Genomic DNA, 14,987 nt, shown 5'->3' with positions numbered 1-14,987 from the left:
CAAACGCGCATTCCACCGGGCAAATTTCCCGGTGGGATCAGGCGCACGGTGCAACCATTTCAGTGCGCTATGATCCGTATAGACTTCGAAATGCGTGCCCTCTATGTACGGGCGAAATTTTTCAACAGCCCAGACTATACCTAGGATTTCTTTCTCCGTTGTGGAGTAATTACGTTCCGCGTCGCTAAGGGAGCGGCTAGCATACTGGACTACGTGTTTCTGTTTATCTATCGTTTGGGACAAGACAGCACCAAGGCCCACATTGGACGCATCCGTGTGGATGATAAAGGGATGATTATAATTGGGCGTACTTAAAATTGGGGCAGACGATAATTTTTCTTTCAGCAAATTGAAGGCCGTTTCCTGGGATGCACTCCACGCCCACTTGGTATCCTTATGAAGAAGGGCATTTAACGGTGCTGCGATTTTCGCAAAGTTTTGCACAAACCGACGGTAATACGAGGCCATTCCAAGGAAACGTCTTAATTGCTTAACATTAATCGGGGTTGGAAACTCTCTCATGCAATTTGTTTTATCGGGGTCGACTGCTATACCTGATTGGGAGACTACGTGACCAAGGATACGGGTTTCCTTTTGACAAAATTTTGTTTTAGACGCTTTAATTGTTAACCCCGCGTTCATGAGCCTATTGAATACTTCCTCTAGGGTTTTTATGTGTCCCTCAAATGTAGCTGAAGCTACGACAAGGTCGTCTAAATAAGCGCAGACGCCACGGTTTCGCATGTCCATAAAGATAGAATCCACCATTCTTTGAAAACTTGCTGGGGCATTACAGAGCCCAAACATGAGTACCTTAGGCCTGAATAGGCCGCGGTGGGTTACGAAAGCGGCAGTATCGCGATCGGCTTCCGCCAAGGGCATCTGCCAGTAGCCACTCCTCATATCGAGAGTGGTGATAAAATTGGGTTGGTGGATTGAATCTAATATGTCGTCGATGCGTGGTAGGGGGTACGCGTCTTTACGGGTAACAGCATTAAGCTTTCTGTAATCTATACACATTCTAGTACCTCCATCCTTTTTAGAAACTAACAATGTAGGAAACGCCCAAGGACCGCTAGAGGACTCGATTATGTCTTGTTCTAGCATTTCGTCCAGAATTTCGTCTATAACAGCCCTTTTGGCTGGGGAAAATCTATAAGGAGGGGATGCTATTGGTCTAGTCTTAGTTAGGTCTATATAGTGTTGGACCTTATCAGTCCTACCTGGTACTAAAGAAAACAGGGGTTTAAATCTATTGGTTAGGGACTCTAGAATTTCTCTTTGCTGTAAATCTACTTCAGCCTGTTTCAGAGCTTCAAATAAGCCATCTTCATCTATTAATTTTTGTACACCTGACATACTAAATACGCTATTAATACTATTTTCTGAACCTCTGAAAAACAAATAGCACTCTTCTTCCTCTCCCGACCACTTAAATCTACCAGCTCGGTGATCCACGATCATACCGGCTACACTCAACAAGTCTTTGCCCAGGACTACCGAAGCTTCAATATTCGAAACGTAAACAGCTTGAAAAAGTAATTGTTTTCTGGGCAGACAAAACGGTAGTGTTACAGCTCCAAGGGTTGGAAGAAGAGTACCATCAGGCTGTTTAAGAGCGAGAAGACAATTTGTCGTCTCATAGCCTAAACTTTCAATTAAGGGTTTCAAACTAGAATGTATCAAGGTGTGGGTAGAGCCTGAATCGACTAAAGCCGTGCACGGAATTGTATCTAGAAAAATATCTAAAAAATCTTGTCCCCCTTTTAACAATGGAGAAGACAATTCGGGCTCTACTGTGGTTTCCGTGCAGGCCGGAAGGGCATTTATTATTGAGACGCGGGCAGGTTGCCGTGGTTCACGGTGCCGCCCGCTGGTGCGTTTCCCGAAGGTCTATTGTCCCTAGGAATATTTTCTGGGTTGTTTACTTGATTAGCTCTATCAGGGCAAAGCCTTCTAGTGTGTCCTACCTTGTGACATGAATAGCAAGTTAGATGCGGGTTAAAATTACTAGAATTTGTCTGTACGTTACTACCAGAAAAATTACTATTAGGACGGTGACTAAAATTATTATTTGGTCTTGAATTGCGGTTAAATACTTGACTAGGCCTAAAGTTAGTTGAATTAACTGGTCTAGGTGGTGGGACAGCATTGTTTTCCTGTGAACTAGGTTTAACCTGTTTTTCACGCTTCTGCTTATTTTGATACCTTTCAATATCCGACGCGCAGTCCAACAATTCTCGTAACTGATAAAATTCTTTAGTACGAAGGGGGATTTTTAACTCTTCTCGCAAATTACGGAATACAGCCTTTATCTTTTTCGTCTCACTAAGGGGCTCGTTTAACTGGCTAAATAACTTTTGTAATTGTTCCGCATGTTCGTACACAGTTTCCTGTGGACGTTGTAACCTCTCATGAATTTTATCAAATATATGATCGTCATTGGACCTGCGTTCAAACCTTGAACGTAACTCACACTCAAAGTCATCCCACGTGTCAAAGGGATTACATTCATGGTACCAATCTAACGCTGCGTCTTTAAGAAAGGAGGGAACCCATTGCTGAATGAAAATTCTCTCAGGAATATTCATTGTTAACCGCATCTGTTTGGCGCTACGCAGAAACTCTTTAGGCCCAGGCCCTATGGGGCTACCCGAAAATGACGGAGTAGGGAGGGGGTTAGAATAAATAAACGGCATAGGAGCCGTACCATAACCTTGGGGTTGAAAACTTGCATTGTGCAAAGGGGGTTGTTAGAACTAGAATTAAAGGGAAGCTGACCCTGTACTGGAACTACCTGACTGGGATTGTTTTGGCCTAAGTTAGTTAAGGGAGCGAAATTTTGATTATTGGCACCTTGATTAGTGGATTGAACACCAGCAGACAAAGAATTGACGCTTTGCACGCCCGAAAGCGCGGAATTAACTATTGAGACGCCCGGAAGCGCGAAATTAACTATTGGGACGCCCGAATGCGCGGAAGTAACTATTGGGACTCCCGAATGCGCGGAAGTAACTATTGGGACTCCCGAATGCGCGGAAGTAACTATTGGGTTTCCCGAATGCGCGGAAGTAACTATTGGGACTCCCGAATGCGCGGAAGTAACTATTGGGACTCCCGAATACGCGGAAGTAACTATTGGGACTCCCGAATACGCGGAAGTAACTATTGGGACGCCCGAGGGCACTGAGTTAACTACTGGGACGCCCGAAGACAGGGTATTTGCTAAGGGCTGAGGGTTATTTTGCATTTGAGACAATAAAACTGTCTGTTGATTTTCTAATTGATTTAAACGGTCAAGTATTTTGGTCAATAAATCAGTAGGGACAGAGGTCATATGACCACTAGGCAAACTGGGTGCTCCAGCATTCGAATTTACAGTCTGTGTGGGAGCTACAGAACTACTGCTAACTGGGAGGTTATTAATAGGGTTTTGCGAGAGCGGCGGATTAGCACCGCCAGGTGTGCTAGCAGGGGGGTTAATTGAATTATTTTGGTTGCCCTGAATAGGGACGTTACTACCACCACTAGCCATTCTGTTACGTGGTTTAGGTATCTTTGATTTACTGGTAGAATCCTGCAAAAGCTCTCTATTAACCTGTCTTTGTTTTAAACGTTCCTCTCTAGCCTTATTACAGTGAGCTATAAAAGCTGGACTATTTTTAGTATTCATAAACAAACTAAAGCTACCACGAGGAATCGATATGTATTCAAATTGAAAAGAAAAGAAAAAAAATTCACAACAGGGGGGAACTCGAGTAAGAGAAACGTAAACAACCTCTTAGAGGGAGGGGGACAAAAAAAAAATTTGAACGAGCTAACTTAAGATGACGAGTGGACAAAGGATACGGGGTGCCCTTCGAAATGGCGGTAAATCCCAACACTGAGCGAACCCTAACAATACGAAGAATCTCAAACTAACCAATTGAACTAAGCAACACAATAATACCGTGTTTATAGGCTTAAACTTAACGAACAAAAGTTCACCAAAACGATTAAACACTGAGATTTTCAAATAACGCCAATGTCACCTACTAGCTCAAACTTTAAAAATTAATTCTGGGTTTTTAAAACATTACTGTACTTAACTTTAACCTATCCCGGCTGGGCCCCCAATTTGCAACGGGAAAATATGTAACTCTCTATTTTTAACTAGTTTGTTCCAGCTATTCTCCTCATTACAAAAACTATAGTTGGCCGGGCACTCGCTAACCTTTCACTATTGGGGGTTGCGAGAAATAATCTTTGTCTAGGGGATTTTATCATGTACGGTCTATTACTTTGTCTAGGGGTATATGTGATTAAGTAAGGATACGAACTCTTTGAGAGTGGCCAATAGAACAATTTAATGAAAACACTTTTAACACTAATAAATAATAAACAATTAAATCCTAACACTAAGCTGTGAGGCCTCTTAGCGATCCCTTACTAAAAACTAAAATAACTTAATACTAAATAATTAAACTAGAACTAACAAACAATTAATTACTAACATACAATTAATTACTAACATTGTTGTTACAATGTTACAAGCTCTATTTCCAACGTTTGATTCTTAAAACAGTTAATTAGTTAGATTTGTACTTATCAGTTTTCCATTAGGGTAGGAACGTAGATTTCTTCTGGTTTCCAACTCGCACTTTCTTCCGGTCGGTTGACGCGCACACCACTTAATTCTTTTACCGCGCACACCATTTAATTACTTTACCGCGCACACGTTGATGACTACTATTGACGCGGATACGCTGGTTCTCGACTACGGGCTTTCTTACTGCCGTTTATCTACGCGGCACGCCGTAACTTTACTTGGTACTGCCTGTGGTCGTGACTAATGACCAGGCACGCTGACGTTGGGCTGCAAGACAGGGTACGCCGGGGACCTTAACTCTTGGAGCGGCACGGCTGGAGTTTGGTAACGTTGTTGGAACCCTTGGCGACGACAGGGCGGGAAAATGAAGGCGCCGCAGAATTAGCGATCTGGTTCGGCATGGGCCTCTCGCACTTGCATCAGATGCCCTCGTGGGTCCAGCTTCAGTATCTCGTCCTCGTGGTGGAAAACATCGGTCCGGTGGCTCCCTTGTCAGCTTTATACCAAGTGTCTCTAACAATCGCCTTCTTCACCCTTTTATAGAATTTAGCTGTCTTGTAGCGCACCAATCAGAGAAGGTATCGTTTGTCCCTTCTTGACCAATCGTTGGTCGTTTCTCGTGGACGGGTTGCGATGGTGTTTTTCAAGTTCATTCCTTCGAGTGGGTTTTAAATATTTTCCCCAACTCTCGCGAACGGGTGGAAATGTTTTTGGTTCGCGCACCTGTTTATGCTTTTTGAAGTTTATTCTAGGAGAGCGATAGCTCTCTTAGATAAGACCTCATACCGACTTCAATGTATAAGGATGGTTTTTTGATTGGTTATAACTTTTTTTGTATCGGATTAACTGCTTTGAAAAAATTCCACAGAACTACAATTCGGGCCCTAAATATGTGGTTAAAATTTCAAAAAGATCCATCCATTAGGTTTTCTTATAAAAAATAAAGTTGCTAAGGGTGGTTTTCATTTCCATAAAAATAATCATAGATTTTGACGAAAACCTCGAAATTTTCCCATAGAAATAACATGGGAAAATATTTTACAGATAACCATCTTGTTGTAGCCGTCATGATATAACTATACGTTTGTTTGATTTGAAAACGGTTTTAAACGAAAGCCTCATATTTAGTATTTGTGCTTTCCAGCTTTCATTGATTAATTTTAAGTTTAAGTATGTTTAATTTTAAATTTTCAAAATTACCCCAATCTGCGTTATTTAAGCATGGATAGACTGATTTACTAGAAAATATCAGCGCGACCAAAATTGGCCTTTTTTGCGGTTAGTTGCGTCATATTAATCCGATTGTTTTTTCTTAATGCCTTTTGGTTGAAATGGCCTATCGGTAGTGAGATAAGACTGCTCTAATATTGCTGCCGTGACAATATTACCCAGTTTGTGGCGGCCGCCATTTTTTTAAGGGGGAAAAATTTGAGAGTGGGTCCTTTTTCGTTGTCATTTTCATATTTTTTGAGGATTTGCTGATGGATGGATTTTAAATATAATATAAAGTAGGTTTCAAGCTTTGATATAAGCCTAATTTCTTAATTTTCCACCTTTTTATTGTCCCACAATCTATTCCTAAACTTGCCACTTTTTTTAAGGCGGTGAAACCCGTGAAATTGCGCTAAGCCTTGGTTGCTTCAGCCTCGAAAACAGCTGTAGTATGTTATTTACTAAAATAAAAATGTATGCGGTCAGTGTGTTGTTTTTGCCTTTTAATGTAATCGTGGTGCTCGTGGTGAATTAATTTCTCTAAGCCTTGGTCAAAACAATTTCCATAGTACGCACGGTGCACCAGGCCTGTCAATCTTATTTCCCATCCTGGTTTCCTCATATATGCTCTGTCTTCGAAGTCTGCTTTGTATTATGCTATGAATTTATGCTTTATTTATTTCGTAAGCATAGGTAACAGACTAACAGTAGTGATAGTTAAAGATGCCGTTATTTATTTGCTCAAATCAGGGTTCCATTGTAATAATTAAAACCTTGTATTCTACCTAAATGATTAAAATGTTTCATTTGGTAATGCTTCATGAAAAACCACGCTTACTACAGAAGATTTATACACATATTCCTCACCAACGTAACACGTTTGTTTACCTAGTAAACTATTAAATACAATAAATACTATTGCCATTAACGGTGATTTTCTGGAAAGTACTGACAGCAAACCTTATTTTCTTAATAATTAAAAGTTTACATATTTATAAATTAACTCAAAGACACTTTTAACCAGTTATATTAATTGTGGTTATATGTAATATTTGATGGATGAAGCTCAGTTTCGAACAAAACCATTATTAGTGAGCCATCCAACAAATAATGGTTTGGAACTAATAATAATAATAATAGAAAGAAATGATTAACGCAAGTTGATAAAGAAATTAATAATCTTTTGATTAATTTTGTTTGGAAGGAAATGATTAACGCAAGTTGATAAAGAAATTAATAATCTTTTGATTAATTATGTTAGGAAGGAAATGATTAACACAAGTTGATAAAGAAATTAATAATCTTTTGATTAATTATGTTAGGAAGGAAATGATTAACGCAAGTTGTTAAAGAAATTAATAATCTTTTGATTAATTATGTTAGGAAGGAAGGAAATGATTAACGCAAGTTGATAAAGAAATTAATAATCTTTTGATTAATTATGTTAGGAAGGAAATGATTAACGCAAGTTGATAAAGAAATTAATAATCATTTGATAAATATCATGGGAAGAATATAACACTTCTTTTCCCCTTCTGAGACTGATATGGGAACTCATGACGGAGACAATAGCTTTTAAACCAAACTACATTTTAAATGGATAGGAAGCTTTGACTGTGATTGGATTTGGGAATATTTTGAGCTAAATAATAGTAATTCTACCCAAATGATTAAAATCTTTAATTTATTAGGTAAGGCTTTATGAAAGAAAACTATTTCTACAGAAGATATCCACATATTGTTCGCCAATAATAATAATTCTGCCCAAATGATTAAAATCTTAAATTTGGTAAGGCTTTATGAAAGAAAACGCTTTCTACAGAAGATATCCACATATTCTTCGCCAACATAACATCTTTGTTTACCTTGCAAACTATTAAACATATGAAAAAGCACTAAGCCAACCAAAAAACAATGGTTTCAAACTAAATAGACCATTGTGAGTAAGTCAAAATGATAAATAATATCCCGGCTTGCTGCAAGTATATTTCCTTCATTTCATAATAAAATACTTGCGTCAGTTTGGGCACTTTTTCTTGTTCACTACAAACTTATATAAAGATAGTTTTTGTTGGAAAGTATCATTGCTTTAAAATAGGGGTGTGCGGGTACCCGATACCCGAAGATTACCCGTTCGGGTATCGGGGCGGGTACCCGACCCGATACCCGACAATGACTTTTCCAACTATTCGAAACTACTCGGGTAGTAAAAACTACTCCCCCCCCATTACCCGTGTCAAGCCGAACGGTTGAATGGGAATCGGAGGTGAAAGGGGACCACCCACTGTCCAGTTTAAAAAGAATCGGAATTTTTAAGAATGAAGAAATGCCTGGAAACACTGTTTCAAGGTGAAACATGGTTCACATAAGTTGATAGTTTCTTTCTGAGAAAGACTAGAATCACCGCACGCAGCGCGACACACCTATATCATCCCATTACCAGTATTCTGCGTTGAAATAAGACTAAGAGTTAAGGAGAAAGCGGAACCAAAAGTTAGAGAAAGCATCACGAAGAAATAAATTAAAAAATATAATAAATTGAAGAACCTAGAATTGACCTCAATTCAGATATAACTGTAAAAATATTGTACTGAAGGGAATTTTTGAAGGAAGTATCTATTTATTTAACCCTAATTATCCGAAAAACATTTGGGTACCCACCCCGATAACTATTTGTCTTAACTTTTAATACCCGACTATTACCCGACAACCATTTTTCGGCTAAGCCTAATTACCCGAATACCCGACAAAAATTCGGGTACCCGCCCCGATACCCGAAAACAATGTTTTTGATTACCCGAACCCGATTCGAAATTGAAAAATCACTACCCGCACACCCCTACTTTAAAATAAATGTCAAATTGGCTTAACATTAGTGTTTTCTTTGCTAAGTGCAGATTATTAAAACTTAACACCTTCTCAACAACCTCGATTTTTTTCTATAATTCTTGAATGAAGTTCACAGAAAACCTATTCTCAACATATTCTTTTATTTTTCATATTTTTTAAATTTTATTACATTTTAAATAAATATTTTTTGTTTAAACATTTTAAATGTTTTTGGTTATTATATTTATATTTTTTTGCTTAATACATTTTAAATATTTTTAGTTTATATTTATATTTTCTTGTTTATTACATTTTGGGTTTAATAAATTTTATATATATTTGGTTTAATACATTTTATATATTTTTCGTTTAATACATTTTAAATAATTTTTTTAATTACATTTAAAATTGTTTTTTAGTTTTTTACATTTTAAATTTTTTTTGTTTTATTGCATTTTAAATATATTTTTAGATATTTTTTGGTTGACCAAAATAAAACATTCTAAATGTTTTTTTTAAGTAAAAGATTAAAAGTTTTTAGAGATTTGTGCCCTTAATGGCCAAAGCCCCTTCCTTCCCGGCGGAAGACCCTTCCTTTCCAGCTGTAGCCACTTCCATGCCAGCCGTAGCCGCTTCATTTTCAGCCGTAACTGCTTCATTTTCAGCCGTAACTGCTTCATTTTCAGCCGTAACTGCTTCATTTTCAGCCGTAACTGCTTCATTTTCAGCCGTAGCCGCTCCATTTGTGGGTAGAGCCACATCCAAAGATATATTAGCAACATCAGTTGCCAAAGTTCCAAGGTCACCTTGTGTTTGTTCAATTCCGTCTAAAAAATACAGAATATTACAAATAGGATATCAAAACATATTTAAATAAAGAAAAATTGTGTTACCTTTTTTTTCTGGGCAATCACGGATAAAATGCCCTGGTTTTTTGCAATTATAACACGTGCGCGGCTTACCACGCCAATAAGGTTTATTATTTTGAGTGCGCCGTCCCCCTCTACCTCTGCGTCCACCTCCGCCCCCATAATTAATTATCTTCACTCCCGTCATAGATCCACTAAAAGTCATATTCGACATTTTCTAACAAAAAAAAATAAATTATTGATTATCTGCTCCAGTAAATTGTTAAACTAGATTATGATATTAAACATTCAAGTTCTTAACAATATTTTTAGCTTAAAAACTATTTATTAAAATTTAAAAATTAAAAATTTTTAGCATGGAACTTACTTCAGATGTGGTTAGCTGAACCTTTTTGGCAGTTATGATTTTGAAATGAATTTTTTTAAAAAAAGCCGCTCTACAGTGCTGCCCCCAATAATTCGTCTTTAGCGCTAGTGGTCTTTAGAACTTTCGTAACCGACCAATCAAAATTGTTTTTGCTGGTTTGCAATACATAGTTTCCTTCCCGGTGTCGGGCTGCCAGATTCTTAGTGAGTCTGACGTAGCAGACGACAAATGAGTTTTCCTTTAAAATCCTCATAGAGCGGCACAGGCTTAGCAATTTTAATTAATATTTTAGTTAAAAATGGTTTATTGTTCGGTTTTAAAATGTAAAAGTCGCACGGAAAAAGATAAGGGGATTTCGTTTTACTCTTTTCCTGGTGTAAATAAGAAATATGGGCCTTATATTGAAGAAATTTCGCGTAAAAGAAGGCAGGCTTGGGTTAACGCCGTTCATCTTGAAAAAAAATTTTCAACTTTTGATCTAATACAGAAATGGCATAGAATATGTAGTCGTCATTTTATTTCAGGTAAGAAATACTAAAATTAAAGAAATGGTACAAGTTTTAAAATTTTTTCATTAATACAATGTATTTTAATTTAGGAAAACCATCAAGTTTGGAAGATGAGACACACCCTGATTGGGTTCCATCACTATTCCTGGGATATAGAAGTGTGCAAAGCTTAAGATCTCCAAAATCTAGACTAGATTTACATAATCGGTCTTTAGAGCGTTCTAAGAAGAAGAGAGAATTGGAATCACAAAGTGAAAATGCGATGTCAATGTCATCATTGGGAAATGATCTCTTCGTTTCTGTGTTAACGGAAGATAGTCAAGATGAGTCTGTGTTAACGGTAGACAGTCTAGATGATTCTATGATTATGGAAATAAGCATTCTTGAAGACAGTATTGAAGATTCTGGAAGAGCTGAAGTTGCTTGTCAATGCGTACCACTTTTTTTAAATGCATCTGTTCAAGCTAATGTTGAAATGGTGGAGGCATCGAGTCAGACAAGCAATAATAATTATAATACATACAAAACTGCCAAAACTCAAACTGATCTAACCATAGAAGATATAAATTTTTATGAAGACTTCAAAAAATACAGAATGGATGAAGAATTCATTCAATCAAATGAAACGAGGACCGTTTATTATACTTGCCTTCCATCAATTCTGTAGTACCATTTGATTAGATTTACGATGTTCATAGTATATTTTTGCAAATTTTAAATTTTTTATTGCGCAATTAAGGTGGAAGGAATAAAAAATATCACTAATTAAGTTTTATCACTTTTTCTTTCCTAGTCTACCTCTACCTCGTGTTTTGGGTTGGTTTTTAGATTAGTCTGGACAATACCAATATTTTGTACTTGGGACCTTTGTAATTTTTAAAGATATGTAATGAAAGTTATTATGAAACTATTTCTATCACAGTTCTCGTTATCACAAGCTATCATTCTCCCCTCTTCCCTTTTACCGCAATAACAATACTTTTTATTGACCAGATTTTTACAATTGTGGCTAGATAGTTCACTGGAATTTCTCTAATGCCATTACAGAAAACATTTTTTCTAAAATGCTTACAAACCAATTCTAATAATATGCACTTGTAAAAAAATTTTGTACATTTTTGAATTATTTCTTTCCAAAGTTCAGAGTCAGGTAAAATTCTTTCAATTTTGACTTCATTCAGTGTCCAAATGACAAAAATCACAATAACTTCTATCACGGATCATCATTTGGGTTTGTACTTAATAATAGTAAGCGTAACTAGAGGACAGTTTATACTTCTTCGTTTGTTAACAATATTCCAAGCATGAAGATTTCGTAGTTGCATACTCTTCTATTTTTATTTCTCTTACTGAATAAGGGCATTTGATTTCTAATAATCCAAGACCGCAGCATTCGCAAGAAATTTTGTTATCAGGTGAAGCCCCCATGAATGGGAAATCTGGGTTTATAACCAATCCTGACATAAAACACAGGTTTGCAGGAGCATGTTTTGAAATTTCCAAAAATATTCAAACAAACATCTCACCTCATGTCATTGTTTTCACATTGCCGCCTCTATTGTATAAGGCCGGAGCGCGCGATATTTCCCCTCTCAAAATCTAACATTTTAATTCGCCGCTTTCTGTCGCGAGAGGCGCTCGTTTGGACAAAAATGTGACGTCATAATTTTTAAACCTGAGGCTTTTCGCGCGGCTTCAACCGTTCAACGGCAGGGCCGGTTAGCTTGTTGGGTCTCTGGGGACGTCAGTACAAGGAGTGTGCGAAGTCGGTTCGTTACCGTTCCTCAATTCATTAAATGGTAAGATTAATTTAAATGTTTAAAACTTGTGTGATTGTAAAATCAATGTAGGGAATTGGGCAATATAGATTATAACCTAATTATTTGGTAACCTTGTCTTGCTTCGGGTTAGGGTAGCTATTATTCACATTTAACCAAGGCTTAAAATTTACTAATTTAGTTTTAATTCAATGTTAGGATGTAATTCAAAGGAGTAATTAGAATTTGAAAAATAACTACAAAATGGTAAAATGCGCTGCACCAGATTGCCATCAGAAGGGAAGGAAGAGACTTTGTGATAATAGACGCATTACCTTTCATTCATTTCCGAAAGACCAAACATTAAGGCAAAAATGGATATATACAATATTTGGAGGGAATTCGGCTTATCTTGAAACCTTCCTGCACGGAAGTTCTGAACTGAAAATTTGTAGCAGGCATTTTAAAAGCACCGACTTCGGATCATCTAACTGCAGCCGGCGATCAATTTCAAGGCCAGTTATAACCAACGAAGGTCGAGGAGAACTGTGTCAATCACATGCTGTTGGAGGAAGTGAACGTGGCATGCAAGTTATTGTCTTGACAAATTCTTTAAAGATGATATTAATGAGAATGGGGAAGCTAACTATTACTGACAACACGGTAGTAACAATAAAATCAATTTCAACCGCCATGATCGGAGGATACATTGTTCGGATTGCCGAAGAAAATTCCGAGTGCTGGGATTGCCTCAATAAAGTTATTACTGCAGCATCTAATTCACGACAGCACGCGCTTATAAGTGCACTGGATCGAGGAGGGCTTAAATATCCCACGAGACTGTTGATTGCTTTATTAGCTAGTGTCGATGAATTTGTTCAGTTGTCTTTACATTTATTCCCACGAAGCCATGTTCTAGAGAGTTACATGGATATTTTATTGCCTTATTTCTGTCAACCATTACAGTGCAATTGTGGCAATATAAAATTTGCAAAGGTATTGTTAGAAAAGTTTTTGAGACCACTTTTAAATAATTATGCTAAAGATATTACTGACCAATACGGAGCTTTTAAGAAATTAAATTCAAAACCTTTATCCAGAAAGTAATCAAAGTTTAAAATGTACTCTTATAAATCAAAATAAAAATTGTCACTCTTATAAATAAAAATAAAAATTGTTACTCTTATAAATCAAAACAGAAATTGTCACTGTTATAAATCAAAATAAAAATTGTCACTGTTATAAATCAAAATAAAAATTGTCACTGTTATAAATCAAAATAAAAATTGTCACTGTTATAAATCAAAATAAAAATTGTCACTTTATAAATCAAAATAAGAATTCTTGTTACTCTTATAAAACAAAATAAAATCTTTTAAAGCTACTCTGTTTATATTTAGTTTTCTAATTCCTAGAGAAGATAAGCCAAAAACTTATATAATTCGTCTTTCTTGCAAAGGAACCATTACAAGACTTTGAATTTACGCGCCATTTATTTTTTTAAATTCTTTCCAAACGAGCTCCGTCTATCGGAGAAGTGAGGTTTCATCCCCCCCGCGAATGTTCCCTACCTCGGGAGCCGCGCGCTCCGGCCTTATAATAGAGGCGGCAATGGTTTTCAAGCAAATTGCTTTAATTTTTAAACCGTTTTCTTCCCTTTTATCATGACTGCATACTTAAGACTTGGGCTCTTTCCACTAAGATCTCTTTCTGCCACTTTCTACAAACTCTATATACTCCAAAATTTTCTCCAAAAGGAGAATAAACGTTTGTTCACGAACGTTCAATTCCATGATATAAATGTAATTATAATTTTGCCCGTTAAAACCTAAAAACTACCCTTATGTGATAGGTTTAACCAAGGTTTAACTAGTAAAACTTCTTTACATACAGCCGCCATTTTGATTTTTAATAGGGCCCCTTCCAGTCTGGGAAATAGCACACTTCCTCTGGTCCAAAACCAGTTTATTAATTGCTTGGACTAGTTTTTAAATTCGAGAAGAGGGGCTTACTGGTCCTCGGGACTAGTATATTAATTGCAAATCTATAGGAGAACAAAGGCTGGGACCACTCCGGAGACCAGTTTATTATTTAGGACACTAGGGGGGTCACTGGTCCCAAGGACTAGTTTAAAAAATATCCTTATTTCCCAGACTGGCCCCTTCCCCCTCTTTAAAGTTCACTTTTTTTCGGCTTTTCGCCCTTACCACACCCCACTCGATCACGCAAGTTGCACGCACTTGCGTGATCGAGTGGGCTGTGCCCTTACGAACTCTGCCTCTTCAAAGTTCACTTTTAGGCGGCAACTTTCCGAAGCCAGGCTTAAGGTTCGTATTCCTCTATTAAAAACCTGTATTTAATTATATCTATTACTTCAAATTATATTTAGAAGTATTTTATGGGTTAATAAGTTGGTTATTTAAACCAACTTCATACATCGTTTGTGCTCAATTATTTTTTTCTTTCCAATTTTCCTTTTGTTAAAGTTTATGATAAGCCTATTTTTTATTACTCACATTTCATTATTACCTACATCATTGAAATCTGAGTGTTTTGCAAAGGGTTCTTTGTGTACCTTTCCAAATTCAAAGGGTTCTTCTTTGTGTACCTTTGCCAATTCAAGGGTTTCTTTGTGTCCCTTTGCAAATTCAAGGGTTTCTTTGTGTACCTTTGCAAATTCAAGGGTTTCTTTGTGTACCTTTGCAAATTCAAAGGGTTCTTCTTTGTGTACCTTTGCAAACTCAAGGGTTTCTTTGTGTACCTTTGCAAATTCAAAGGGTTCTTCTTTGTGTACCTTTGCAAATTCAAGGGTTTCTTTGTGTACCTTTGCAAATTCAAGGGTTTCTTTGTGTACCT

The 14,987-nt window shown here is 37.0% G+C and overlaps 2 protein-coding genes across 2 annotated transcripts; both read left to right on the top strand.

Moving 5' to 3' along the window:
• Nucleotides 1-10,163: 10,163 nt before the first annotated feature.
• On the top strand, nt 10,164-11,051 carry LOC149645955 (uncharacterized). The gene is made up of 2 exons (XM_089850427.1): nt 10,164-10,389; nt 10,464-11,051. The coding sequence occupies exons 1-2, from the start codon at nt 10,164-10,166 to the stop codon at nt 11,039-11,041; spliced, it is 804 nt and encodes a 267-aa protein (XP_089706553.1). The 3' UTR covers nt 11,042-11,051.
• An 882-nt stretch (nt 11,052-11,933) lies between these two features.
• On the top strand, nt 11,934-13,607 carry LOC149645954 (uncharacterized). The gene is made up of 2 exons (XM_089850453.1): nt 11,934-12,173; nt 12,351-13,607. The coding sequence occupies exon 2, from the start codon at nt 12,396-12,398 to the stop codon at nt 13,236-13,238; it is 843 nt and encodes a 280-aa protein (XP_089706579.1). The 5' UTR covers nt 11,934-12,173; nt 12,351-12,395; the 3' UTR covers nt 13,239-13,607.
• The last annotated feature ends 1,380 nt before the right edge of the window (nt 13,608-14,987 follow it).

Source organism: Phalangium opilio, unplaced genomic scaffold (assembly GCF_054372755.1).
Source record: "Phalangium opilio isolate 3A_F unplaced genomic scaffold, DU_Popi_V2 ptg000090l_1, whole genome shotgun sequence".
Classification (NCBI taxonomy): Eukaryota; Metazoa; Arthropoda; class Arachnida; order Opiliones; family Phalangiidae; genus Phalangium; species Phalangium opilio.
Note: the sequence above shows the minus strand (reverse complement) of the source record. Positions and strands in the feature narration are given on the sequence as shown.

What these genes read in the sequence shown, in the direction of transcription:
- LOC149645955 (XM_089850427.1), top strand. Translation starts at nt 10,164, where the DNA reads ATGGTTTATTGTTCGGTTTTAAAATGTAAAAGTCGCACGGAAAAAGAT. An exon ending in TAGTCGTCATTTTATTTCAG is followed by an intron (nt 10,390 to 10,463) that starts GTAAGAAATACT and finishes ATTTTAATTTAG; the next exon opens with GAAAACCATCAAGTTTGGAA.
- LOC149645954 (XM_089850453.1), top strand. Translation starts at nt 12,396, where the DNA reads ATGGTAAAATGCGCTGCACCAGATTGCCATCAGAAGGGAAGGAAGAGA.